Here is a 27,292-nt window from a genome sequence, read left to right on the forward strand (position 1 = left end):
TTTGCTGTTCACAGGACTGTGTTTAGCCGGTATAACACAATGCAAAGAGTTACTTGCCATTTGCCAGCACTGCACAGCAACCCTCCCTGTGCCCTGGTTTTAGCCCAGGGGTGGGCTGGGCCAGGTCACTCACTGGGGCAGGAGGAGGCTGCAGGATGGGCTGGGCCACGTGTGCTGTGTGGGTCATGGGTTGGACATGCCTGTGTTAGTCTAAAAGATTATTCTTATGCATATGAAACTTTCTAATTAGGATTGATTTATGTCTTGGATGTCTTTTCTTTTAGAAAGTCTGATATGTCAAAGGTGGTTTTGTCCCAAATTGGGGTGCAGAATTGACGCTGCAGCCACAAAAATGGGAAGGGGGAATGAGGAAAAATGTATTGTTTCAGTAATTTTGTTCAAAATATATTTCACATTTCCCAGAGTTAAATATTTCATTGCTTTTCCTACAACAGCCCAAGAAACCTCAGAATTCAAATAGGTAACATCTAGTCTTTCTATGTGAATGAAATACATTCTCCATTTGTATCCAGCTCACTCCAACCAAACCCCAAATGCCCTTTTAACTGGCCAAGAGAATTATGAACCTTTATTCCTTCCCGACAGCCTTCCTATACGTATGAAAAGAAGCATGCTTTCTCACAATCTGGATGGACTGCTCTCCCAGTACCCCACTCACCACTGCAGTCCTCAGGGTTTTGGGGGTTATTGCAAAGCCGGAATTTTCCATTCTGCACTGTGAATGCAGAGATTCATTGTCAAAGGATCGATATTTTCCTCCATGCCTTGGAAACCCTGCAGAGGTTCAGCCTTCAGGAAATTATTTTTTTCCCCACAAAGAGAACCCTTCATTATGAACTGATAATTAAAAAGCTGAAGCCTAATGCACTCCGTGCTTTTCTTTCAACTCAGACTGTGCTTACAAAGCCAGCAATTTTCAGGACTGACTTCTCTGAGATACAGCATCTGAGTGAGAAAGAGAAGGAGAGTAACAAGGGCTGCATATTAGATGTGTCTAGTAAAAGAGGAGAACAGCAGCAGCGGGGGTTGTGCAGTACAAACTTTAAAACATTCTTTTAAAGAAAAGCCTAAGTGAGCAAGCAGATTTGTGTGCCATGAGCAGAAATACGAACTGATCTCTCCCTCACATGAGTTTGTATTCTGTAACTCTCATACTTGGCTCGTGTCTGCTGGTGAAGGTCAGTGTAGCTGCATTATCCCATTTACAGCAGCAGGGAGCTGATCATCTCGTGTAAGTGGATTTATCCCTGATTAGCAGTGGTGAACAAAATCAGAGTCCCACCAAGGCACTCAGACCAGGACTAAAAAATTGCTGGTTTCAATGCCTGAACTCTGCTTGAAGCTAAAAGCTTTTTTAAAAAAAATATATATATATAAAATAAAAAAAGGAAGGAGGGAGTAAGGGAGAGGGCATGTCTAACATCTGTTATGGTAGAACAAGTGACTGAGCAGAGAACTTTTTAAAAGGTATTAATACCTGTAAAATGGGAATCATGCAGCCATTCTTAGTGATGGATAGTAATATAATATGTTCAGATAACATGACTTCCTGTTTTTTCTTCCCTCTGGACTTGCCTGTCTTCTCTCTCCGACTGACTACAACTCAAGATGCAAAGCAATCTCTCTCTCTCTCTCAACTTTTGGGGTCTTGTCACCAGCAGTTGTGCTAGCAGGTCCCCCTGTCCTGCCAAGAGGCACACAGAATACTTTTAGGATAATTATAAGCAGAGAAGCAGGGAAATGTTCTTCTGCTATGATCTGCAATTTCCATTGTTTACTAGAGGAACATACGCATTGCTGAATAATTTTTACAGCCAGAAAAGAAATAAATAGTACAGGCAATAAATTATATACTGTGGTATCTGCAGTAAAGTTAGCCATGGCATAAAGGATCTTTTTTCTTAGCCTCCCCTGCATGCAAAGGGAGGCTGTATGCCAGTGATGATGTAGCACTGTAAATCGTCAGCATCTCCCCTAAAATTCCTCAGCTTAGTGATGAGATTTTGTAAGTTGACAGGGCTCCATTGACAGCTATTGAACCTTGCTACTCTGACCCTGCTGATCTACTTCACTGAAATCCCAACCGATGTAATGCCTGAGTCAAACAGAATTCACTTATAAGTGAAAAAAAACTTTGCCCTTCTAAGACAAAAACTTGGAGGAAACTGTCTGAAAATCTTGAAAAGCTCCCAGAATTCCCACACTGCTGTTAATGTCAGCTTAGGGAATCCAGAGGGATCTTAAAGCCAAAACATATCAGAGTCATGCTCATCCCTGCCTGGCATCAGTGAGTGATTTGAGTTAGCTTGAGGAGATCAGGTTCTTACAGAGAGAACTTCAAAAGAGCCTGTCACAGCTGCACAGTTGCAGCTCCTACTGCATTTCAAAGGTTTATTGAGTGCATACTGCATTCACTATGCGCTTAATGTCAATAAAGCTTTATTGCTAATACATCAAAGGTATTTTATGGGCAAACTCTACACCCTGGTCATTATTGCTAGTACCTATTTTTAATTGCAATGTTGAAGTAACATTACCATATCAAAAGATAAAGAACAAACTGTTTCAGATAGTTCAATACATCGCTAATTGGATTTTAGATTGCTTGGTTTCTCTCTCTTTTTTTTTTTTAAATGTGTTGCTTTGGGGTTGGGTATTTTGCTAATAGATTTTCCAAAATAAATGCTAGCATATCAATTAAAAATTATCCACCAAAATCTGGGATTAATTGCATCCTTCTTCTAACACTTTGTAAATTCACTCTGCACACTTTGATGGATGTTCTTGAAGTAGATTGTGGCAGAATTTTCATCAAGAAATTGTTGAGAGAGAAAATGAAACCTCTCTTTAGCCAGGCTAGAAGGATGCAGTCTGGCTGATGCCTTAGCAACAGTAACTGATGGCCTTCTGTCAGCTGTTTATGTTGCTCAGATGACTTCTAGCAGCTAGGAAGCTGGTTTCAGTGTTTGGAAGATGATCGTTAAGGACATGCAAGATGCTGAGGTTTCATTGGCATGACTTAGAATTTACGGGGAAGGGAATGAAGATCTCCGTGTCAGACTTGGCAGGTTTTTTTCTGCTTCTCTGTGCAGGATCAGCTTCTGGACTCATCTCTGTTCTGTGCAATCTGTTTTTTTTCTCTGAACATATGGAAAGCTGAAAAAGAGCTGAGGCCTCCTCTGATAAGATCAGCCAGGCAAAAGGGGTGCTTTGCATACTTGGAAGGCCTGAGTTTACCAAGTACAGAAAATGCTTAATGTCATGTAATACGTAATGAAGCCCCTCCAACAGTCCTTTCCTCCTCCCCAGCTCCCAGCAGCAGCTGCTTTTACAGGTACATGTTACACTGGAGCTCATGTGGTGCAGTTTACTTAAGATGATTGCACAGTTCTCTATCTTGTAGCTACTTAAAATAGTCACTGCTGTTGGGAGAGAGAAGCCACAGTGCTATGTAAGGGAGACATCAGTGTCTTCTTACTTCATGAAAAATAAGAATGTTTTGTAACCAAATATGTTATCAAAACCTTATAGCTTTCAACTCAATTAAAAATGGAAGAGCTGAAAGAATTTAAAACTATTTCTCCTCCGGATCATTAAGTGTGGCCATGAGCCATAGAAAGAGGCTTTTGCTGAAGAGGAGGCAGTAACTCGTGAAGGAGGCACAACTGCCTTAGCAAGAGACAGCTTGTGTCACACACAGCTGTTTTTATAGCTGAAAACAGGATTTCTCATATCAAAAGATGTTATGATAATGCATTTGCCAAAGTCCATTGTGGGAGAACTAGACTCCAAATACTTGGCTCTTTCCAAGTGCTCTGTGTTCAGCACCATCTACACAGCTGAAGTTGGCACTGTTCTGTGGATGTGGACCTCTTCAGGCCAACTAATCTATGCTGGCTGTATAATATCCTCAAAGTACAATTCTTCCAGAATCAGAATGATTGATGTATGGTAGCTGCACTTACCTGAGATTATTTCCAAACAATAAATGCTGCAAAAAGTTTTCAGCTTTCTGCTGTACTATAACCACCTGAAAAGGATATTTGTCATGTTAAATGCATGCTTCATGTGCAAGCAACGTGACGTGGTGCCAAAGATACTCACTTTGCAAGCTAAGGACCACACATTATCCACAGCAGTTATTTTTTCCCTGTAATCCATGTATTTAATTAATCAACCGCACACCGAGAAAGTGTAAGGTGGCTAATCACTTTAATCATTAAGCTGTGGTATTAGTTTTCACTTAAGGCATCATTCAGGGAAAATAAACTAGGGCTTGAAATGAGAAATGTGCAGAGGTGGAAAAGCAGATAAGGACATTTTTTCATCTGACAGGCACTTTCAAAATTGGCTTGTGCCTCTCTCCTGGGTTCTCCAAGAAAGTTTTTTTGAAATGACTTTCTTCTTTTATTTAGATAAGGCAAGTAGAGGAAAGATATCAGTTCTCACTGTTTGCTAAGAAGGGATCTGATATTGTTCTGTTTTGGTGGTATATCACATTCTTTTCTGGAGACTGTTTAGCTTTTGGAACCGGCCAGAAATGTTGCAATAGAATAAAAAAATATCTTTTGCCAGCAAAGATGAGCATTTTATAAACTGTAAGTGTCCATGGGATAATACAAGTAATATATTTCTATTTTGTATCTATTCAACTTTAAATATTTGTCTGCTGGAACTTTCTGAATTAAATCAGCAGCAACAAAATACCACTCTAGTGTATGGTCTGCTTAGGAGGACAGGTTCAAATGCAGATTTTCCTGGAGGCAGTGCGTGCCATGTAACATTAAACCAAAGTCCAGTAAAATTAAGTAAGGAGCTTCTAATTCCCCAAAGAAAAAATAACACATTTTTAATTGGGAAAAAAAAAAAAAAAAAAAAAAGGCAAGCATATTGTTGCAATTTTTGCATTTGGAAGTTCCTATTTTTTGTGAAAATAGGATGAGCAGTTAAAATAACTGTTTAAGACACTGCTGATGTTGAAATCCCTGAATATCATTCAGCATTGAAATGGAACTTCATTAAACTTCATGTTGTAGTTACGTTTTGTCTACTTAAGGTCTTAGCAGAGAAGTCTAAATTAGATGGCGTTTGTAGAGAATGCTTATCCCTCAAAAAGCTTTGTAAAAAATTGATAGGTGCCAAAAATGGACTTGGCAAAAAGGACTCAAACCCTCTGTTTATTAGTAGACGTGCAAATGACAAATAATGGCATGCAAAAGGGAGATTTTGGTGGAGCCCCTTCGGTAAGCATCCAGGAGAGAAGAGCAAGACACAAAAAACCTGCTATCTTGTGCAAACTAATGCTAGCCTAAATACAGTAGAGAAAGATGCAAATGGACTCCAGTATTTAAACACCTCTCCTTCACTGTGCCTGGAAGTTATTTTGGTTCATTTGAAATTAGTTCATTTTTTTCTGTTTTGGCACTTCATTTTGATGCAGCTACTTGCTTTGCATTGTTTAACATTGCTGTATGCATGCATGTGTTCTGTATATAACAATTCTTCTCTTGGTAGATGAACTAGTGTGGTATGTAGGTTGTTAAGATATTTTTGAATGTCTGCCCAATTCCACATTGCTTTGATTTAAAAATAATGTACTTTCTGTTGCACTCCCAACAGAAGCAATAAGAATAATGAGCATTTCTTACAGGGGAACAAAATAGCAGTGCACAGTGTCTGATAAAATGTTGGTGTCATTGAAGTCACCAGTAGCCCTTCCATTAAGTCCAGAGCAATCAGAAATTTGGCAGACTGTACGAACAACAGGTTTATAGGATTTATTTTACTGCGTACTGCTTTTTTTAATCATCACAAGAGACAGGCTTCATAGCTTCAGCAGAGCAAATAAGGATCCCAAAAGCTGTGGAAACAGGACCAACCAGGATAACGTCTCTCACTGCAGGACAAGAGCTTGTATTTGATGAAGCTTCTGCTACTTCCCATTCTGTGTAGATGTTGTGTGAAAGTTAAATGGGTGTGCTAATGCATAACTCAGTCACACATTCCCCCTACTCTTTACTCTTAAACTTTGAAATGGAAGATCTTTGGCAATGTCCTGCAGTCAGGCTGTGGTCTGCATTTTATTAAAGGCCTCTCTTTGAATATGTACAAAGGAGAGTACAAAAATCTGTGCTGTGTTTAAGGACTTTATAGTTTCAATGCTAGTGCATGTTTTAACAATTCACTTACTGGGAGAAACAAAATCACTTTAATTCAGTGAGAGGCACTTAGTTGAAAAATTAGTCAAAAGCGATACCATGTCTGACTGATGTAATTGTGAATCTCTCATTGTCAGCTAATGATGTCTAGGACATTTCTTAAATTTATGCATCCAATAAATTGCTGTGAAAACATCAGCTGTTAATCAAACAGAATAATTTAAGAGAAGAGTCTGGAATGATCATGTACTGTTTGAAAGCATAAACGGCAGCACAGTATATAGTACACGTAGACTTACATGAGATTGTTCTGCAATCTCACCTTATCTCCCTGAAATTTTGGATTTAGCTGTTCAATGGTTTCCCTGTCTCTCACATAGAATAAACAAAGACATTATTTTTAATTAATGGAAAAGCATATAAACTAGTCCATTAAGGTCCCTGGGAACCCAGCATGACTTGACAGATTTTAGTGACAGGAATACTCTCTTGCAATGCACTCAAATTATGCTAATGAGGTCAGCATGCAATTGGAATAAGAGTAGATCTTCAAGACCTTGTAACTCCAAGGCATGTAAATCAGCTTCTATTTGCTTCTGTGATGAAATAAATGTACATAATGGCTTGCATTATGTTTTCTGAGTTCTTCTCTGAACTGTTCACCTCCTTTTGATCCACCTACAATGTCATCTTTTTGTGTCTGTCATCATCCATACTCATGCAATTTAGGTGAAACTGCTTCAGTGCTCGTTAACAGTTGGTTCTTCTCTTGTCAGCTGAGAAACCTTTCAGAACAAGGAGAAACCATCCACTTTACTGTCTTGCCCATTCTTACTTTCAGTGCTCTTGTGTAACAAGGGTAGCTCTCCCAGTCCTCCTCTTCCTCTCTACAAACACCATCAACTAAGTCTGTCTGTTGTCGCTAACTCACCAACCATCTAAGCCACTTGATTTCCATCTTCTCCAAAGCTGCACTTTCCCTGTCTTTTACAAGCACAACTAGTGTAACTGGTTTTAAGTGCCCAGTCTCAATAGCCTGCTAGTTTTGTTTTATGAATGCTATTACAACCGTATGTCCAGTATTCGTGCACTTTGCTGGAAGCATTGCTGATAACTGATCAGTTTTTACTGACTCTGACTGCAGTGCCTCTGTGGTTATGGAGGGACATGTTCCCATGCAACTGCAGGGCAGAGTTTGCTCTGCCAGCACAAGCAGCTTCTCTTTGCCCTATGTCATGCTTCAGAACTGTTCTTGAGTTACTGCTGAATACTGCAAAAGCTGAGCTACAGATTTTCTTCCACTCTTGGAAAAACATGTTCCTTATCCACCACGTGGCATTAAGAATGAGGCCTTTGTGTTGAATGTGATCCAAATCCTGCCTGTGATATTATGGTAGGAAAGCCTGTGGCAGGTTTTGGTAGGCTTTGAATTGAGCCCATTGAGAGGAGTGAGAGAGAGCTTAGCTCCCTGTCCTTCCAGCTCAGCCCTGACAGAGGCTGAAAGTGCTGGCTGCTATCACAGCTCTGCAAACACAACCTTTACTGCAGCTTAGCACCCAACATGATATTGGTGTACCAAGTATGTGTTCATAGTGTTTTTCAGTAAAATTCATTTTGCTCTTTATATTTGCTAACATCATGAAATGGTCCAAGGGCTTCTCTTGTTCTGGCTACTCAGAAACCATGTTTTTTCTTTGCAAATACTCTCGCCCTGAGTTAAAGAAATCAAGGAGTTCACTTCATAAGCTGAAGACTTGTAGCTTTAAATTTGCCACTTGCCCTGGAACTCATTACCTGTAATTGATGTATTAATCTTCTTCAGTAACCTGCCTACTTGTGAATATTCAGTGACTCTTCAGTAAGTTAGAGGCATATCTCAGAGATTTTTTGGCATCCGCTCTGAAATTTAAGCAATGCTTGGTTGAGTAGAAATGTCTCATTTTTTCTAAATTAACTTGCTTTGAGGAGCTCTCATTCTAAGTAATTAACAGCTTTGGTGCACTTCAGGTTTCTTCCACATCATCCTGAAAAGTGTGGAGGAAGAATAAAAAATGTGCTCCACTCTTAAAAATTACGAAAAAAAAAGTTCAACTTAATTTTTCTCTAAGATTCTGTGATTATTTTTCTTTTTTCTTTTATTTTTTGTCTTGTTTGACTGTATACCTCTGAGCCAAGGAACAGCAAAAAGCAACCACAGTGAGCTAGACGGCATGTAGCTGAATGCATCTGGCCTTCCATTTGGTTTACTGTACTGGGAAAACACTCAGCAGTCTTGATAGCTAAGAATGGAATGGATTATTTCTTCTATTATTTGAAGACTGAAAAACTTTGTTGTCCTTAGATTGATTTGTCTCACTGCTTTACTTACTACATAGGTGCTTTATCCCCATGTGAAACAGTTAATGAGTTAATTTTAGCTGCAGGCTTTACTTTGAGGATGATTGCAAGCCGAAAAGTGCCAGCTGGCACTGTAACTCATCTGGGTTTTCTGATTCATTTGTTTTTTTTTGATCTGCAGGGGAAGCAGAAAAGAAATTAGTAAAAAATAAGATAAGTGATAAATAAGGGGTACTGCCAACTGAGATGAAGAGAAGCTGATCAGTTACTTGATGAGGGAAATCTGTCTAATCTAAAGAATGCAGTTTAAGGTATCTTGTTAAGCTATTTTTCATCATAACTGTTATTTTAAAAATAATACTACTTAACCACAGATAGATATAAATGTTAACACAAGCCCCGTCTCTTTCTCAGTTGCATGGGGTCTTTTTTGTTTGTTTGTTTGCTTTGTTGTTTTGTTTTTTTTTGTTTGGTTTGGTTTGGTTTTTAAAACCTAGGATGTGTCAGGTTTTCTGTTTTGCAAAATAAGAAGCAATATCGCAGGTGACACAGTAAACATGTCTTCCTATAAATTTTGACAACTGGATTAGTAGAAATGGTAACATCTGTTACCTCAAATGCCTTTACTCTTATAAAATGAGCATTAGCCAAATGTTGATAATAGTCAGTTTTTACTCTTTTGGCTGTAATTTACCTAGTATTTTACCTAAACCTAAATTCTTGAGTGTTAAGAGAATTGAGGTAAGAGATTTTTCAGTTGTAACTACAAATCTGTCCAGTTAAAGGAAGACTTCTTGGCCTCTTAATAGATCCAGGAAGCTGGAAAGTGGTTTCCTTAACAGCTAACAGGCTGCTGAAGGGCAAGACCAGTTACTTGAGGGGACAAAGTGGGTCATTCACCATTTCCCCCACATCAGAGCTTCCTCCCAAATCTTCTTCATTTCAACAAACCAGCAAATATTGCGAGACAACCCACACTTTGCTGTACAGACAGGGCAAACTGATCAAGAACAATGCAATGATGTTAGCTTCTCATGAAGTAATGGCTTCAAAGATCCCTACTTCAGTAATCTTTCACACCTTTTTACTTGTATTACTTATTTTCTGGTGTTTTATTCCACTCATCTGCTCTGTGCAGGAGGTTTGCTTTGTGTTGTGAAATCACCATTGTGGTGTGCTACATACTTGCTCACTTTTGGGACAAGCAGAGCCTCTAATGAATACCTGAATCTGGAATGCGAGGATGGTTTATGGGCACCTTGGGTAGTATTCAGGACCTTGCATGCTTCTCCATCTGTTTCAAATGAGATTTGTATTTATTTTTCTGTGACTGCTTTGAAAAGGAGGATGGTAGAAAAGTGCACTGCTGTCTTATAAATTATTCAAGGTATGACTGAGTATTCCTTCTTTTATAATCTACCTGTAAGAACTGGGTAAAAAGCTTATGTCTCTGGAGGGAGATGAAAGTACTCTCTGACAGCAAATTCACTTTTTATGGTTAATATACTCGAACACAACCCGTTTGTGGATGTATTCTCGGTGTTGACAAGGTCCTGAATTCAGCTCTGGATTTGCTCGATAAAAGTATGGACATGTAAATTAGCTCACAGAAAAGCAGAGCTACTTAAGAATTTGCAGATTTTTTTTTCATTCCCACTTCTGAACAAAACAAAAAATCCAACCAAGATCTAGAACAGCATGGTTCCTATGGAAGATGGTTACTGTATGACTACTGACTCAGCAGCTGTGACTCTTTCATTAGTGATCTCTAAGCTTTATGGCATTCCTCCTAGGCAAAATATCATGTTGCCTCCTTTTCTTTGCCTCATAGCAAGAGTTTCTATTTTCTTAGGCTTGAGTCTACAAAACTGAATTTCATTTCCCACCATATGACATGCAGTGTTATTTTAGTACAGTTTCTCAAAGAGCTTGTATGTTGTAATTTAAGCTCAGGGGTTTGCTCCCTCTTTAGAGTATCCCTCTTTTTAGTATCTCACTGTCTCAGATCTACAAGGAATTGCAGTTTCTTGAAGAGGGTAAGACAAATGCCAGTTGTGTTAAAAATGTTCCTTTTGTTTTAAATCTCTGGGCTTAATACATCAGTGCTTTAACATCATTAATAGAATCAGATTGTGGCCAGTAGACGTTTGTCTTTAATTGTTTGTTTCATGGACTTTCATGTAAGCATAGGCAAATTTCATGTAAGCATAGGAAAAGAGAATTATGTGTGAATTACTCTTTAGAGGCTTGTAAAGCTATATAAAAATTTATGGGCTTGCTGCATTACTCAAGGTACATAATTTTATTACAGATCTGAGCAACACATGGGACAATTGATTTACTGTTATTGTTGTATTATACAGAATGAATGTTTTACAGAGAAGATGGTACTGCGTATATTTTTAAAAGTACAGGGCAATTCTTGGGTAGGCAAGGCTTGTTTTTAAGGACAGCTGAATTTTATACCCAGGTAAAAGTCATCCATTTGAATCCTGGTATATAAACTCTTACTTAGTAAATGATTGAAAGAATCTCATCATCATTTTTTGTTAGCATCTTATTTGGGATAAAGATGCAGAAAGCTAGATAGCAAAAGTAGATATATGCCTTAAAATTCAAGATAATTGTTCTCTTTCATAGCAAAACAGCCATTCTCTGTTATACAGTAGAAATTACTTATATGTAATTATGTACTGATGGTGATGAACGTCAGGTTCAAATCTTTCCACAACAAGGGACTGGTATTGATTGAACACAGGGGGTAGGATTGATCTTGTTGTAAAGCCATGCTTCAGGACTCGTCCTGGTCTAGACTCCAGCCTAAAACTGACGGCACTGAGTTGCTTCCTGAGTCTGATCATTCCACTGATGGTCGAAAAAGACTGGGCGACTACCTCAGATACTGACAACCAAATATCAGACAGACAAATCAAGTCTAAGAGAAATACCTATTGGTAGGACATTAAAATTGGAAAACCAAATCACATGAGTTGAAAGGCAATATATTTTTATTTCACTGTGCTGCTGCAGATCTTCATGTGCACTGGTTTTCATTGCCACCTCATTCCTGAGTTAGTGATAAACAGCCTCTTGCTGTCTGCTGAAAGGGCCAGCCTGTGGATGAGAACGGCAGGTCACAGATTTTAGTGTTCCACTTCCCAAAACACAAGATGATTCATTTCGGCTACCAACTGAAGCCATTCCTTTTTTGATCCAGTGCTGTAGGGGTTGGGGGGAGCAGGGAAGGAAAAAAAAAATATGTTCTAGCTTAGATATTTGAGAATTTGATCTTTAAATTAGGAACTTGAAGCAGTCCATTTGTACTCAGTGCTGTTTCATTACCAGTTCCACAGCTTTCGTAGCGTGGGCAGAATGTTTGCTTATGAAGATGAAACTTGCTGTCTTTTTCCAAAGACCTTAATGAAGATAAATCTTGCAGTCAGCAGTTGTTTTCTTTCCAAGAATTCTTCTTAATTTTGCACTTTGTCGATGGTTCCTGCTAAATTAGATATCTTTTTTCCTCCGAGTGCAGCCACCCAAAATCAAGTGAGTAAAAACTGGAAGATTTGGAAGAGCGTTGTGCGATGTGGTTTGTAGCCTGCATAAAGCAACCTTTCTATAGTTTGACTGTTGGTTACATGGGGCATAGAGCAGAGCTTCAGTCTGCTGCAGAGTGGGCTGAATCATTTGTGGAATCCATTTTCCCATCACCATTCTAGACACAAGAGGTATGCCTGCACAGCTAGAAGGACTTTTCCATCTATAATTCTCTGCACAAGGAAATTAACAGAGTGGTTGACAGCTTTCATGATGAGCTTGAATGTCTCATGTTTTCCTGAAAAATCAGCCTCAGCAGCCCTCCTGTCAACTTAGAGCCCATGTCAGTACGACTGCGTTCCTTCCAGATGAGGAAAAAACCTGAGCTGACTCACAACTGAGTTTAAATTCTCATCCATACAATGAAGTGAAACCAGAGTGAAACCAGAAGTTCTAACTGAGTAAGGAATTGGCAATAGGTTGAATTACATTTAGTACCCAGTTAGCACATATCTGTGTGAAAAAGATCTGAAATCACTGGAACTAAGCTTAGTTATCTGCAGTCTGCATTGTTTCCAGGCCACGTCTAGTCCAAGGCAGCAATATAAGAAAGTTTATTTAATTTGTGATTGGAATTCATTTATCTGCAAAGGTTTCCAAGTCTAGACTGACAGAGTAGATTTTGTCTTCTAATTAAATTGCTCAGAGAATCATCATTTCTATTTTAACTTCACCATAAGATGCATTTTTCCACCTTGTCCTGCTAGGAGTAGATACTGCGCTTGTTAATAAAGAGCAGGACTGGATCATCTGTTGACAAGCTCATTTGTTTTTACTAATACTCATTTCTTCTTAGTGCCATGTGTGGGATGAGACCTGGCCCCTTATGCAAATCCTTGTTGCAACTCCCCTGAACACTGCAGAATCCAAACCTCCTCTGTTTCACTGAGATAGGATATTTGTGCCACAAGGTTTTTCATAGAATGGCCTGGGTTGAAAAGGACCACAATGATCATCACGTTTCAACCCCCTTCTGTGTGCAGGGTCACCAACCACCAGACCAGGCTGCCCAGAGCTTTTGTCACACAGGACCCTAGTTGTGGTACATCATCCATCTCTTGTGTGAGTTGCCACATCTCACAGAACAGTTTGTGTTACTCATGAAATTCCTGCAATAGCAGAAGGAGTCTCCAGCAACAGCCAGCCAGGAGTGGGTGCTGGAGGAGCACCACAGTCACCAGGCCAGAGGCCGTGAGATGCCTACATGGTTGTGGCCTCCTGGCTTCCAGTGTTTGCAGTTTTCTGGACTACTGGAGAAGGAGGAAGCACAGCATCTAATGCCCCTTCCAGATTCATTTTCTATTAATTTGTCTAACCTCTTTTTCTTCAGGCTTTTGACCTCTGTATTGCTGGGGGCCAATGAATTTTGTAACTCACTACATGCTCTGTGGAAAAGCACTTCTTGCTGTTTTCTGCTGCTTCTAAATCTCCCCTCTGGTAATTTCTGTGGATTCCTGCTAGTTCTTGCATTATGAGAAGTAGTAAATAACTCCCTGTCCACCTTCTCCGTGCTATTTGTGATTTATAGGCAACTGTCAAGTTCCCCTTTCTCCCCAGCTGAAAAGTCATATTCTATTTACTCTTTGCTCGTACTGATCCATGCCATTCAAAGTGCTGTATAAGCAGTTGTGATAATTAAAAGAGGTAAATTAAACATGCACCTGGGCACAGAGGCTCAGAAGCACTGAGAACCTGTGGCTACAGCTGAAATTATTAGCAGGCATCTTAAGGCTGAAAATCAGGGCCTTAGTTTAGAGATACTGAGAGATCAATAAAGATGCTTGTAAAGGTATTTGGCTATATCTGAGCTGGAGAACAGCACTGAACCACGTGGCTGGCATTCTGCAAGCCTGGACTCCATTCAAATACTGCAGAATATTTATTGTCCATATTGAATATAGCGAACCAAGCTCTCTGGGATGATGACCCAAAAACTCATTGGACAGTAACCAGAAAGATACTTCATTTTATCCTCCAAGAGTCAAGGACAGTGTTGTCTCTGTTTCATTCTGGCACAAGAGTTTTTGGGAGCTAGGGATTTTGAATCTAAAATCCAAACACTTTGGTGCTACCAATGGACTGCCTATTCCTGCACCCCTGAAGCTGAGAATTTGCTGAAAAGGAATGTTTTTAGGAGCAAAACTATTCAGACACGAGTCTCAAATTATCTTCAATAGCATGCTCAGCCAAATCTTAAAAAGAATGTAAGTACATTAATTAAGAATTAACATAATTCTACTCCTTGTGTATGGTGTTTATTAAAATATAAACTCTGTGATCATACAGTTGGGAGGAAGCTTCTAAATATTTTTAAAAGCTTAATTTTCAGTCACCCTTAATTTATTTCTTTTCATTGAGAGAGAAGAAAGAAGATGCACTTGACTTTCTGAAACTCTCCAGTTGCTTCTCAAATATAGCATCAAAAAGTTGCTGAGTGTCCTCAGCTCTGCTGATGGGGCAAAGTCATGACTGATTTAGATTGTGTAAAAAGGAGAGGCTAGGATGGCATTCTCAGAAGGGTCCAACAGCCACGTTTATGAAACTGTTCAAACAACTGAAGGATCAAGAAAATATGCTAAGAGAATTTTGACACGTGTCCTGAACATTAATACAGTTTTCACATTAGAATTCTGAGAAAAATTTCATAGCCATTGAAATGGTTTAGAAATGTGTTTTTCTTAGTTAGAAGGAGGACCCTGAGAGTGTGGTCATTTCTAATACTGATTGGAAAACGTTGTTTAATTTTGTCCTGCCGCACTACGTAGCCTAATAGCTCGTGAAAATGTTGGCAAGGTGATCAAATTAAACTGAAACAGGACCTAAATCCTCTTATAAAGCACTTTTGGGAGTGGTGTTGAGTGTCCAAAATGGTGTTTGCTGAAACATAACCAGAATTTCACAGAGAAGGAATGACATTTTTCTTTTCCAGGGGAGAAAAAAGAACCCAATACCTAATATTGGGTATGTGTGTCCTGCTTTACCTAGCACGTCTGCTTTCCTGCATGTTCACTGAACTTTGTGTTTTGCAGAATGCCCAAGCTAGCTACGATTTCAGCAGTAATGATCCCTATCCCTACCCCCGCTATACAGATGACTGGTTCAACAGGTAAGTGGGTTTTGAGTGGCTTGCTGTTCACTTCTGTTTGCACAGGAAATTAAAAGTATTTGCTAAGATTTGTGCAATGCATATTTTCTGCTAGATTCTGTGCTGGCCAAAATGGTAGCTTCAGTGTCACTACAGTTTATAAAATTGTATGTTACTTCTGACTTCATTTTTTAGATAATCTCTAATGTCATTTCATAGATGGTTTAAAAATGGTTCATTGTAGTATTCAAATGAAGGTGCCACTTCACAAGAGTATATATTTAAATTGCTTTTATGGGTGATAGCCACACAGAATTTTCTGTCATCTATCCTATGACAATATAATAAGCTAGCTCTGTAAGTTTAATACAATTCTAATGGTTTTCCCATCTACTGCATCCAATGCTGTATGACTGCTGTTTAATTTTTAAGAGAGTAAGCTGGAGGAAGGAATTTTATGCAGATTGGAGCCTGACAGAAAAAGGCTTTGGAGTGGGAAGAAATGATATTTTCTCTTGATTGTAAACTAAGGAGGCTGAAAAGCAGCATGGTGTAGAATGACCAGCTTAAAAACAATTAAGTCTTATATAAGTTCTGAATCATCTGCCTTTTCAACACGATTTAAGGACTGTGCTGGAGTAGCATTTCAGGCTAGGAATTGAAGTCCTTGTACACTAGCTGGGAACCTGCTCTGTTGTGTTTTAAACCTGGAACCATAGCACAGTTGTGTTTGTTGCTTAGTTTGTCCTAACACATCATGATTGCCCAATACTCACTTTTCCTTCTTTAGCTCTTCAGCCACATTCCCCAGGATCTCGGATAGGTCTTGGCTTAGATTTGTAAAACTTGTTTCAGAGTATTTCCAAGGAAGTTTGCAAAGGTCTTCTAGATATAAATATAATTGATGTCATCAGAGTTTATATAGCAGCAGCAGTGAGGATTTGGAAACTCATAGCAGTATCAGGGCTCAATCATAGTACTTACAGAAATACTTTAGGCCTATTTTCTGTAGTTTTCATCTCTCAGTACAGCTACATGAATGGCCTCTGAGTTTTGGATGTGTGGGTCTTTTTTCTTTTTGCTTTGTTGGCTTCTATTTTTGAAGAAATCAGTGTTACTTCAGTCAGGTAGCACAAGAAAGATTTGGGGCAGCTGTGCTTCCACCTCAGACACAGGCTTCTTGGATCAAATAAATTTAGGAGCTACCATGTCCCCAATTACATCTTTCAGAGACTGGCTATTTTTCAGCCAAACTGAGATGCCAATGATATTTCTCCTTTACTTCAGGAAAGGACATCTGACACTTTTAAATTAGCGTGAATCCAATTAGTGAATGGAAAGTCAGAGAAAGACTCTAATTTGTGAAGGTCTGCTGCCTTTCTTGCTTTATTTAAGAGAAGGATCTTTGTAGAAGAAGGATATCACTTAGTTGTGGAGCGGCACAGAGGAAAATTAAATTTAGCTTTAGTGGGTAATGGTTGATTGTGTCATTTTCAGTGTAGAACTTCATAAAACTATGTGTGCTCTGCCAAGCCCCATTAACACCAGTTGTGCTGCTATCAAATATTTTATAGTAGGGCACAGTTTACAGTCCTCACGTGTTCAGCAAGGTAGCACCGGAGGCAGAGGTACCTCCTGAATTCTCTTAGGGAAGCCTTGAGCATCCTGGATGTGGCAGGGCCCCTGGCCTCAGGGCTTCTGGCTGAATTTGGGCTCGCAAGGGAAGAATTGAGAGTAAGAAGCATGGTTATCTGCACCCTGATGTGTAAATATTGAGAATGGCATTCTGCTTTGATGCTCCAGCTGGAAGAGAGATTGTCAGGAGGGGAAAAGTAGCAATTGTTTTGCTGAATTTCTTCTTGATTAATTTTTCCAGAAAAATAATACCTTCTTTGTCATGAGCCATGAGTTCTCTTTGGTGGGACAGGTGATTTTCTGCCTTGCAAGGTAAATCACAGAGCAACACATCAGTAAAGCAGCCATTTCTTGCCAGCACAATCCAAGAACTCCTCGACTTGTACCCAGTTGTTCAGGAGTAGTTGTAGCTATGTTTTTCTCTGCATATTTCTATACTATATTGTTAATTATGCTGATGTGGCTGCCCATAAGCTATTGTCATAACTCCTGACTCCTGAATTATTATTACCTGGTGCTTACAACTGCCTGCCTGTGACAGTCCATGCATGTGTGTAACTGCACAGGTGCTTCTGGATAGACTACAGTTACACAAGAAAACCATTCAAAACAATCTACAATAAAGACTCCATTTTGCTCAGTTTGCAGTAAGTTCTGTATCACCCACTGAATTTTATGCATGCAGGAGATCAGTCTCAAAATAGGATAATATCCCTTTTTCCATAAAGAATATGTTTCTGTGTAAGCAATTCAAGAATAAGAACCAGAAGACTGTTTTTTAGAAAGATGAACCAAGGGGCTTTTGTGAGCTGCCAGCTGCATGTGCAAAGTGTCATTAGTCTTTAAGAAAAAAGGAAGAGGTTTTTGCATGGAGTATTTCATTAATTCCAGCTGCTCTGCTTATAGGCACAGATTCTACTTTGTTCTTTGTAAGGTTGCTGGAGGCACTCTGGCCTTTATTGAGAGCTACTGACTCTCTGTGAAATCAAGCAGAGTGGGTTTTAGAGGGGGACAACTCGGTGCTGTGGGCAGGAAGCTGCAGGCAGGCAGGCAGTTGGGCTGCTGTTAGGGCAGAGGCACACAGATGGTTGGGCACCAGAGTTACTTATTCCCATCCTTACTGCACTGTCTGCTTTACTGTGCTTAGACCCATGGCTTGGAGATGATGGAGGTCACCATATTGGGGTGGGGAATGCCGAGTGCACAAACCTGAACCAAGCCCAGTTCCCAAAAGCAGAGGCAGCCCCCCAGAACTCAGAGTGCTTTTTTAGAGCCCGCTTTAGGAACTGACAGTGATTTTAACACCTACTCCTACATAACGTTTGGGATATGGCAGGTAGCATGTTGCGTGGTGCAGGGGTACCTGTGGGAGTCAGGGGTAGCTTGGTCTTTCTGTACAGCCCTCTCTTTTCGTGTTGTGGGCATGCACAAGGCTCTCCATCTCAGAGCACTGAGATCGCAGCTTTCTGTTGGGATAAAAATATTTCCACTGCTATAGCTTCTTATTCAGTATATTCTCTCGGATGAGAATTTGCTGTCGTTCTGTCTTGAAAATCCATATTCTCCAATACTCCCTGTCTTGGAAATCTTCAGAGGTTAAAAAAAAAAAAGGAGGCCTTTATTTATTATGTATTCTAACAGAACCCCACTGAGTCTTCCTTTGGTTTCCAGACAGTGCTCATTAACAGAGCAAAAACACCTGCTCCCCTCTTCTTCATTTTTTTTTTCCAATCAATACACTGCAAACAATGCACTAATTGAGAATTCTTATATCCAGCAGCTCGTTCTGTCTGCAGCATTACCCTGTAAGGGAAGCAAGAGCCGCAGCATTATTGCAGGTTCTTTGCACATTCACATGCAGGTGGAGTGGCTCCTTCCACAAGTAGGTCCCCCTCTATGCAATGCTCTCACAGTGCTCAGAGGCTGCGAGCATCATGCAGATGAAAAGGCGACAGCATTTGCCCTACAAAAATGTTCCTTTGAGCTCTGCATATTTGACTGCTGCTCACTGCAAGCACCTGAGGTGGTTGGTACAGGCTGCTCATCCCCACTGTTGAGCCTGCAGCTCAGCATAGCCCTTCCTGCAGACACCTTGCATCAGGAAGGCAGAATTCTGTCTTTTGCTGTTTGCTGATGTATTTCAAAGCAGGAAAAAAACAACTTCCCCTGAAAACTGGGGACACCTCTGCTCGAAAACATCTAAATAGAAGAAACGTGCAATAGGATTGGCAGTGGGCTTCAGAAATAGAAATGGTTTCCAAAATGAAGGAGTCAAATTTTGATAACTAGTTCAGATAGGCAAAGCTGTTTTCCAGTCCACCATAATTTTTCACACATGTTCACATAAAATGTTTGCATTTATACTGTGTTCATTAAAAAAGCTGCTCAATGTGCTAATATCCACTTTGCCTTTGATGTATCTCATTCGTAGGTGAAAATATTTTCTCGAATATGTTTTATCCCCTCGTTTTAAAGACTGGAATGCAGCAAAGAGATGAACATTAGAGAAGGAAGCTGTGATCTGTGCCCATGAGACAGGTCACTTCGTAGAAACCGCAATGGATTTATCAATGATACATGAACAGCAAATAGGCTTAAATTAGAAAAGTCTGCTATTTGCCATTAATAATTCAACCAAATGCATTTGCGGTAGCTCACGTGTGACTTATTTTTTCCCCTCCATTCAGCAGCACATTACCTGAACCCCGAGCTGCTGGAGCAGGGCTGCTTGCAGCCTCCATCATTTGGGCCAGTGTGGAGGGGAGAAAGGGGAGAGGACCTTCCAACAGTCCTCCTATTTTTTCTCTCTGCGAGACAGAGTCCACCTGACGGTGCCACCCATATTATTTAACTTTTTTTGCACCCAGCCTCAGTCAAGGCAGTTTTTTACCAAAGCCGTTTATTCCACTTTGTGGCTTGTAGCTGTCCCACAGGCCACCAGATAACGAATGCCTAGCAACGGTGTGTTTCCTCACAGGTCCTTGAACAAGGGCACGAGGGAAAACCTGCTTGGTTGTTGAAAGAAATCTCTCCAGCAGCTGAAGAAGTCCTCACCACTCACCTCTCTGCTCCCTTTTTAAAAGGAACTTGCCTGCGATCTTTCGTGATCACAGCACTTTGAGCATTTGAGAGCAGTTGTTTTCTTTCTGGAGGCTACCTTGAAAAATACCCTCTTCTGAGTGAGGCGATAAAAAGAATGTGTTCCTTCTCGCCCCTTGATTAATTTTAGACTCACCTTTGCCAGGGGTGCTTAAAAAGGACAGAGGGAGAAAAAAGATGATTAAAACAAAACAATCCTGCTGCCCCTGGGGATGGTTTGTCTGGGACACAGCCTCTAGAAGACAGCACTGCTAATTGCACGAGTCCTTAGCATGCTGTAGGAGCAATGCCAGCTGGAAGGCGGCGTGGATGGATGTGAGTGGTGGAAAAGATTGGTATCGACGCATCTCAAAGGAAACCAAACTGACAGCAGCATAGGTTTCACTTGTCTCTCTGCTGTATCTGCTATTTGTTTTAAAATGAGATTATATTGCCCTTCTCTATCTTCTCTGCGGTTTAATTTCTGTGGTGAATTAAGAGGAAGGAAAATGTGATCTGCCTTGTTGTAAGCCTGCCTCGCAGCCACCTGCAGCAGCAGGGTCTGTTCTAAGAGCTGTAAAGCACTTCAGAGACACTGAGTGTTCTTGAAATGCTGCACATCAGGCTGAGCGTGGACCTCGGTGTCAGAGCAGAAGCATCTCACATTCAAGCTGACTGCAGGCTATCTGAGCACTGAAGCTGCAGCTCCGTGCCAGCTTGTGGCTCTTCTGGCAGCTGGGCACTGGAAGGGATGGATGCCCTTGGCCACAGCTCTGCTGCCAGGGAATGTGCTGGTCCTTGTGGTTCTCTTCTGCTACTCCAGCTTGACACTGCACCACCTCTTTCCATAGCATTCTTTGTGGGCAGTGATACGTATCTGATAGATGTTTGAGGAGAAAAATGTATTCAAGGGGCTCAAAGTAATAGGTGTTACATGGCCTGGTTGCAAAAATGCAGGGATTGGTGCTGATCTTAGTTTTACACTGTTGTTTCCAGGAATGGTTCTGCTGTCTAGTAGCTGGTCACAAGGCAGAAGCTGCTTGACAGCCAGAGTTGGAATGGGCTGAATAACTTCACAGCTAAATGAAGCACAGGTCTCTGTGTTAACCTCAGAGCAAGCATCATTCACTCTGCAGAGGGGAAACTGATTATTTGCTGCTTCAGGATGGAATGAACTCATCCAAGTATCCTAGTGCAGCATTCAAGTTTGCCGTGGGCTTTCCTCTGAAGGGCTGGGCCCTGACTGCAATGAGGCAAAGGCAATGACCAGGGTGATGCTCCTTTATTCAGCGTGTGCAGAGTGACCGCTGCGTTAGCTGAGGTTAACGTGGTGTCTCTGATTTCCCCTCTGCAGCCACGGGACCCGATGTGCAGGAGAGGTGTCTGCAGCTGCCAACAACAACATCTGCGGTGTGGGAGTCGCCTACAACTCCAAGGTGGCAGGTACAGTACCAATCCGAGCAGTCCTGACGGCACTGTGCTTCATGCAGTACTGCTCTGCAGGGACAGGGAGCATAGCCCAGCCCAGGACTGCAGGCTGGCACTGGGCCATGTGTTTATTACTTCTCGCACTAGCTGTGGAGAGTCTCTGCTGCCTTCACTGAGGGCCCTATGTAGCTTCTTCAATGACATTGCAAAGGAATGCAATTCCTCATTTTGCTAACCTCTGTATTATCATTTTCAGTGCTCCTTTCCTGCGTCGTGACACAATCGTTTGTGGCAAATCTTATTTTTCAGGAGAGAAGGTGCAAATTCCTGCTGCACTTGGAACCTGTACTTGAAAAGGCAAATCCCATGCTGCTTGTATGCTTTAGGCTTTCACAGTGCAGGCCCTGCAGTGCTGTAAATCTCTGCAGTTGTTGTTTTCCTCCCCTCTAATAAAGGATGTGGAGTGGTAAGAACAGATGCCCAGAGCGGACTGGCTGGCACTTAGCACTTAACATTCTCTCCTCAGGTGTACTGGATATTTTTACTCTGAGGTAGCTTTTTTTCTGCCCTGATGGACTGAGTACAGAGTACAGAGATTGGAGCTGAGCTCTTGAACAGGGTATGTCAGTTGAGTTTCATCCTAAAGAAATCCATTTTCCTCACTGTACAGTTGCTCCACAATGTTAGGGAGGGAGTAGCAAGTGGAGATGGGTGCTTAGGAATTACATTTCATTCCCCAGTGCATACTCCATCATAAATGCACCCGTTGCTTCCTCTGCTTGGCCTGGCTCACTGCTGACACAGAGGAGTCAGGGGAAGGCCACATTTTGCCTGTCACCTGCACATTCCAAAGCAGAACTTCCAGGACACCAAGCTATATGTGCTAAGCAGTTACCCCCATAAGTGTCACTTAGGAATTAGTAACTGGAGGTCTGGTGCTTGCCTTTCTCCACCAGTAATGATGATGTGTCTTCCAAGGATGCAACGTTTCATGGAATGTACATTCTGGCTATCACTTTTAGAGGACTGTGAATTAAGGCGTGGGAATTTAGCAGCACCTCACATTTATTTGTAGTAAAATCTATTGCATCAAACTGGTTGTTTAAAGATTGAAAGCTGAAGGCCTTTTCTGAAGACAAACAGCCTTTCAGATTTGCCTGCTCTGTAGCAAGATCCCCAGTGATGTGGGGGAATGTTGCTTTCGTGTATGAGGACAGTGTGCTCCTGCAGCACCACCGTGTGGTCAGTGGAAATTAATAGGAGCTGGTAGTCCGCATCTGACATGATTCAAAAGTGTGTTTGCAGATTGGATTAGAAGTTGGTAAGCAAGGATCTGGGGAATTGTGTGCTTTGTTTCTTTTACCTCTTTTTTTTTTTTCTTTTTTTTTTTTTCCCCTAGAGTCAAACCAGAATGGCTCGACTCTGCCTGTTGTCCCTCATTTCCCTAGGATTAGTCATTAATTCTGTGGTTTCAGTGCAGAGCTACATTTTACGAGCACGTCAAGCGTTTTCTCAGTCACTGAGATTCACTTTGTAGTTTCTAGCCTAAATTAGCAGGTCAGGAATATCCATCTTGGGTCAGTTTTCCAAATACCACTCTTTCCAGCCTTGTTTGGCACGTGGATTTTGTATTGCATACAGTGAAAGCACTGGCTTCCAAACCAAACTCCTACTGCCATTCACACTGCTTGGCTCTGTGGTGCTGACTTCTGCCTGACATCTCTGTCCTGAAGCTGTTTGGAAAAACACCAAACTTCAATTCAAGGCCATAATGAGATCTGGAATGCGTCCCTGGCTGCTCAGGTCTCATCCAAAGGCCCAGAGGATGGCTGTCAGCACCGTTGTCCTGCATGGGGGAGTATGATAGATGCAAGGGCTTGGACTGCCTCTGTCCTACATTCTGCCTTGCTTTGGGACAGTACTCTGAGGTTTATAAAGTTGACACATCCTTGAATCGTATCACTGAAACTCTGATGCAATTCCTATATAAAAAGTATGATCTACATACTTGTAATATTTCATTATTATAAAATGCTGAGATTGCTTAACAGGAATGTTTTTGAAGTGTTTTCACATAGCAGATGAATGATGCTATATACTTAGAAAGCAGTGAAGTTTTTTCTTTCTGGGCCACACCACTTTGCTATGGCTGGGTGTTTACATGCTTGCATCCTGCTGGGAGGTAAGCACACCCTGATGCAAAGTGTATGGTGGGTGCAGAACTGCTGAGTGACCAAAACTGCCAATGGGTCTGGGGGAGTTACTCGGGTACTGCTAGGTGATATCATGTTTACTCTTCTGCTAGGTGATATCATGTTTATGCTGATTAAATCCACAGGTATTCGGATGCTTGACCAGCCATTTATGACAGACATTATTGAGGCTTCCTCTATCAGTCATATGCCTCAGGTCATAGATATCTACAGTGCCAGCTGGGGACCAACTGATAATGGCAAGACTGTGGATGGACCTAGAGAGCTAACACTACAAGCGATGGCAGACGGTGTGAACAAGGTAACCATCCTATTAAATAATTGAGGTATTGGGACAGGGGGATATGTACACACTTGCAGTATCACCAGGAGCTTAAGCATGTGTGATAGGTGCTGCAGAACACACTGCAGTTATGTAAATTGTCTCAGCTTTCAGTGGGTCCCATTGATGTTCTCTCTGCAATATCTTGGCTTTCTTTTTTTCATCATGTTGTCCCAGGATACTGTGCTCACTTGCATAGAGCTGTTTTTCTCTCTGTTCAGCTTACATAGGCTTTTTATATGCCATCACAGTCAAAATTGAAAAGTCATCCTGGCTCCAGAGCCCTGTAAATGTTCCCCAACTTAAAAGATGCTAGCTATACTACCGATGTCACATTGTCTTTTTTGATGTGCTGCCAGTTTAATTGTCATTTCGAATTTATTGTGTCTTTAAGTCACTTGCATGGTCTTTATTACAGCTGTAATTGTACAGCTGCTATCTGTGGAGTAATAGTCTCCAGTACCAGGACCCTCCTTGTTTTATTTCTATCCTTTCACTTCTTTCAAATACACTCAGTATCATCCTGTAATCTGTAAAACTGTACTTTATTAATAAATTCAGGTAAAATGTGTACCACAGCTCAGAAAGAAAACAATCTGGTTCAAAACAAACATTATGTGGTTCCATCTCCCCTTTGGTGTCATGCAGGTGTGCCGACCACAGTTACTCCTGGTACTGCAGGGAATAAGGCTACTCCTCCTGTTGACTCTAGATGGGTTTCCATAATGAGATGATTAGAAATTGGTTGCTCAGAACAGCTGGGGTGGTTTTGTGTAGGAGCTCTGCAACTGCTCGTTTTCCATCCAAATTCTTTCTTACTCTTACTTGCGCCAGTTCACCCATTCTTCATCACCACCTCTCTGAACAATCAGTTTACCATGTTTTGTGGCATGGGAATTAAATCTATTGCTGTGATACATGGTAAAGCATCCAAAGCTTTCTCAAAACTGGAGTCTCTAATGTTTTACTTACAATAGATGAATTATGGATATCTTCATGCTCTCACACACAAATTTGGAAACATGGGGATCAGGTGAGCAAATTCCATTCCACTGTAAGAGTCAGAGACCGCCTCATGAGACTGAATGTGTACAAGTCTATGACAGCACACATCCCAGGATCTCCCAAGCATCCTCATAAAGACTTTCCTGATCCCCTTAGATACTTCTGTTTTGGGGAGAATCCTTCAGTGTGTAGCACAGCTGTATTTTTAGCAGCACCCTGATGTGTTATTGGATACTTGATTTTTCTTCCATTAATGTTGGATGGAGCAGAGATAATCTCCCATTCCAATTTTTTGTTGTTCTACTTCCATGCAAAACTAGTCAAGAAATAACAGAAAAAGCACAAGTAACACAGGAAAGGTAATGCAAAATAATCTAAAAGGCATTTAACACTTCCAGGAGAAGCAGGTTTTGCTTTGGAGGGTTTGTTGTGTTGAGTTGTTGTTTTTCTTTATTTGTTTCATTTGTTTTGTTTTTCCCATGTTAATATTTAAAAGAGCTTTCAATTAACTTGCTGTTGTATCCCCATGTACTCTATTTTGTGGAGTTATGCTGACATTACACCTTTCTAAATGCTTAGAAAGGGATAAGAGATTTTTCTCCTCTGTTGTATTGTCTGGTCACCTAACTTTTTTAATGCCCTCCCCTTAAATGTGTTGTTAGTCTCATTAAGAAGTAATTTACTTCTTATGAAGTATGAGGGTCAGAAGGGATCTGGGATCTCCTAGATCCCTTAGGCTGCTTACTAAGGAGAGAGAAGAGTGCTGGTGGGTTGCCCTCTGGGAAAGATAGCTCTCATACTGTATCAGAAGGCATGAAATGAACAGAAGAGCCCAAATTAGGAAAGCAGCTCTGTCAAACAACCACTGTGGAATTGGGGGGCAGAAGGGATAGTATTGGATTGTACCTAAGAAAGATACTGTTGTCTAGGAACAATTACATTTAATTTTATAGTAGCAGTATCCTAGATATCTCCTGGCAATACATGCACGAAAGAAGAGATAGCTCCCCTCTAGATAACTCCCTTTGCATTGTGGCCATAGCTTTATCTACCCTAATTATGTTCATTACATTTCCTGTCACAGAAAGGTTTGGGGATATAATTTGTTCTGATTTCTTTTCATGGAGAGCCAGATTTCCCAGAGGCATTTCATCATTTCTGTGGATGCTGGGAACTCTCCATGGTGCTTTGAAAAACCCACTACAGGCTTCCCTGCATGTAAGGGAAGATTAACAAGCTTTTGATATAATACCATTCTACCTGTCTTAGGTCTCCAATCTACGCACCAAATTCTCTGAGTGTACGAATGTAAACCTCACTTTTCAAAATATATATATTTTTTAAAACAACGCTTCCTATTAAAGAGAAAAGTAGCATATCTTACAGACTGAGACAAATAAATGCAGGAACTCTTTTTCTCAGTCTAGGGCTGATTCTCACCAGACTGATGGTTCATAAATTAGTGATGAAGCTGAAATATTGGCAGGGAGGAAGCAACATGCTAAGAATAAAAATGTGTTGTTGAACTAAAAGCAATACTTTCAAATATCCTGGAAGGAAATAGAAGATCTCCTGCACAGAGCAAGATTAATATTCTTGCCTCTAAGGCAATAAACTAAGAAGAAATTGGGAATGAGATTAAATTCTTAAAGGGAATATGCAGTTAGCTGAACTGACAAACACTGGTAACGTTTGCCTTGTTGCTGCCATACTTGGGAACTTATCTCAAGGAGAGACGTGAGTTTCATCCTTACCCAGACTCCATTCTGGTGTCTTGTCCTTTGGCATCCTTCTTCCAAACCTGCTGGGATGCCTGTTGTAAGCACTTGCCTGACAACTGTAACGTGATGATAACACTTCTAGTTTGTGTGTCTGGATGTGTGGTTTGAAGCCATGCATTCATAACCAAGTGTAATACATGTAATCAGAAAATAGTTGGCTGTTTTTTGTTGCTAGGCCACAATTCCACTCACTTTTCATACAATCTGCTTTTCACTGTCTTATCTCAGGACTTCTGTTTAGGGGCAGTAGTCAGCAGTGTGACCGGGTCACTCAATAGTGGCAGTTGCATTGCAAAGATGTATGAGCTCCCTGCTGAATTAGCAGGCACTTGAGGGTAGAGGTTGAACTAGTTTTGTACACAAACATCCCTGAGCTGCAAGGCATCTGATGCTGGCTGCTCACTGTGACAGGCAACTGTGCTAGACTGTGACTGAATCAGATATTCATTAGAATCATAGAATCACAGAATCACAAGGTTGGAAATGACCTATAAGATCATCTAGTCCAACCGTCTTCTCACTACCACTGCTACCACAAGCTACTAAACCATATCTCGCAGCTCCTCATCCAGACGCCTCTTGAACACTGCCAGGGACGGCAACTCCATGACCTCTCTGGGCAATCGTTCCAG

At 40.9% G+C, this 27,292-nt stretch overlaps 1 protein-coding gene across 1 annotated transcript in view; it reads left to right on the forward strand.

Moving 5' to 3' along the window:
* Positions 1–27,292, forward strand: part of PCSK2 (proprotein convertase subtilisin/kexin type 2) — a gene marked incomplete at its 5' end in the record, with an annotated part of 96,462 nt that overhangs the window by 52,971 nt on the left and 16,199 nt on the right. Inside the window, 3 exons of the mRNA XM_010706507.2 lie at positions 15,143–15,219; positions 21,266–21,354; positions 23,678–23,853. Coding sequence (XP_010704809.1) covers positions 15,143–15,219; positions 21,266–21,354; positions 23,678–23,853 — 342 coding nt within the window. The remainder of the gene's footprint in view (positions 1–15,142; positions 15,220–21,265; positions 21,355–23,677; positions 23,854–27,292) is intronic.

This window comes from Meleagris gallopavo, chromosome 2 (assembly GCF_000146605.3).
Source record: "Meleagris gallopavo isolate NT-WF06-2002-E0010 breed Aviagen turkey brand Nicholas breeding stock chromosome 2, Turkey_5.1, whole genome shotgun sequence".
NCBI lineage: Eukaryota > Metazoa > Chordata > Aves > Galliformes > Phasianidae > Meleagris > Meleagris gallopavo.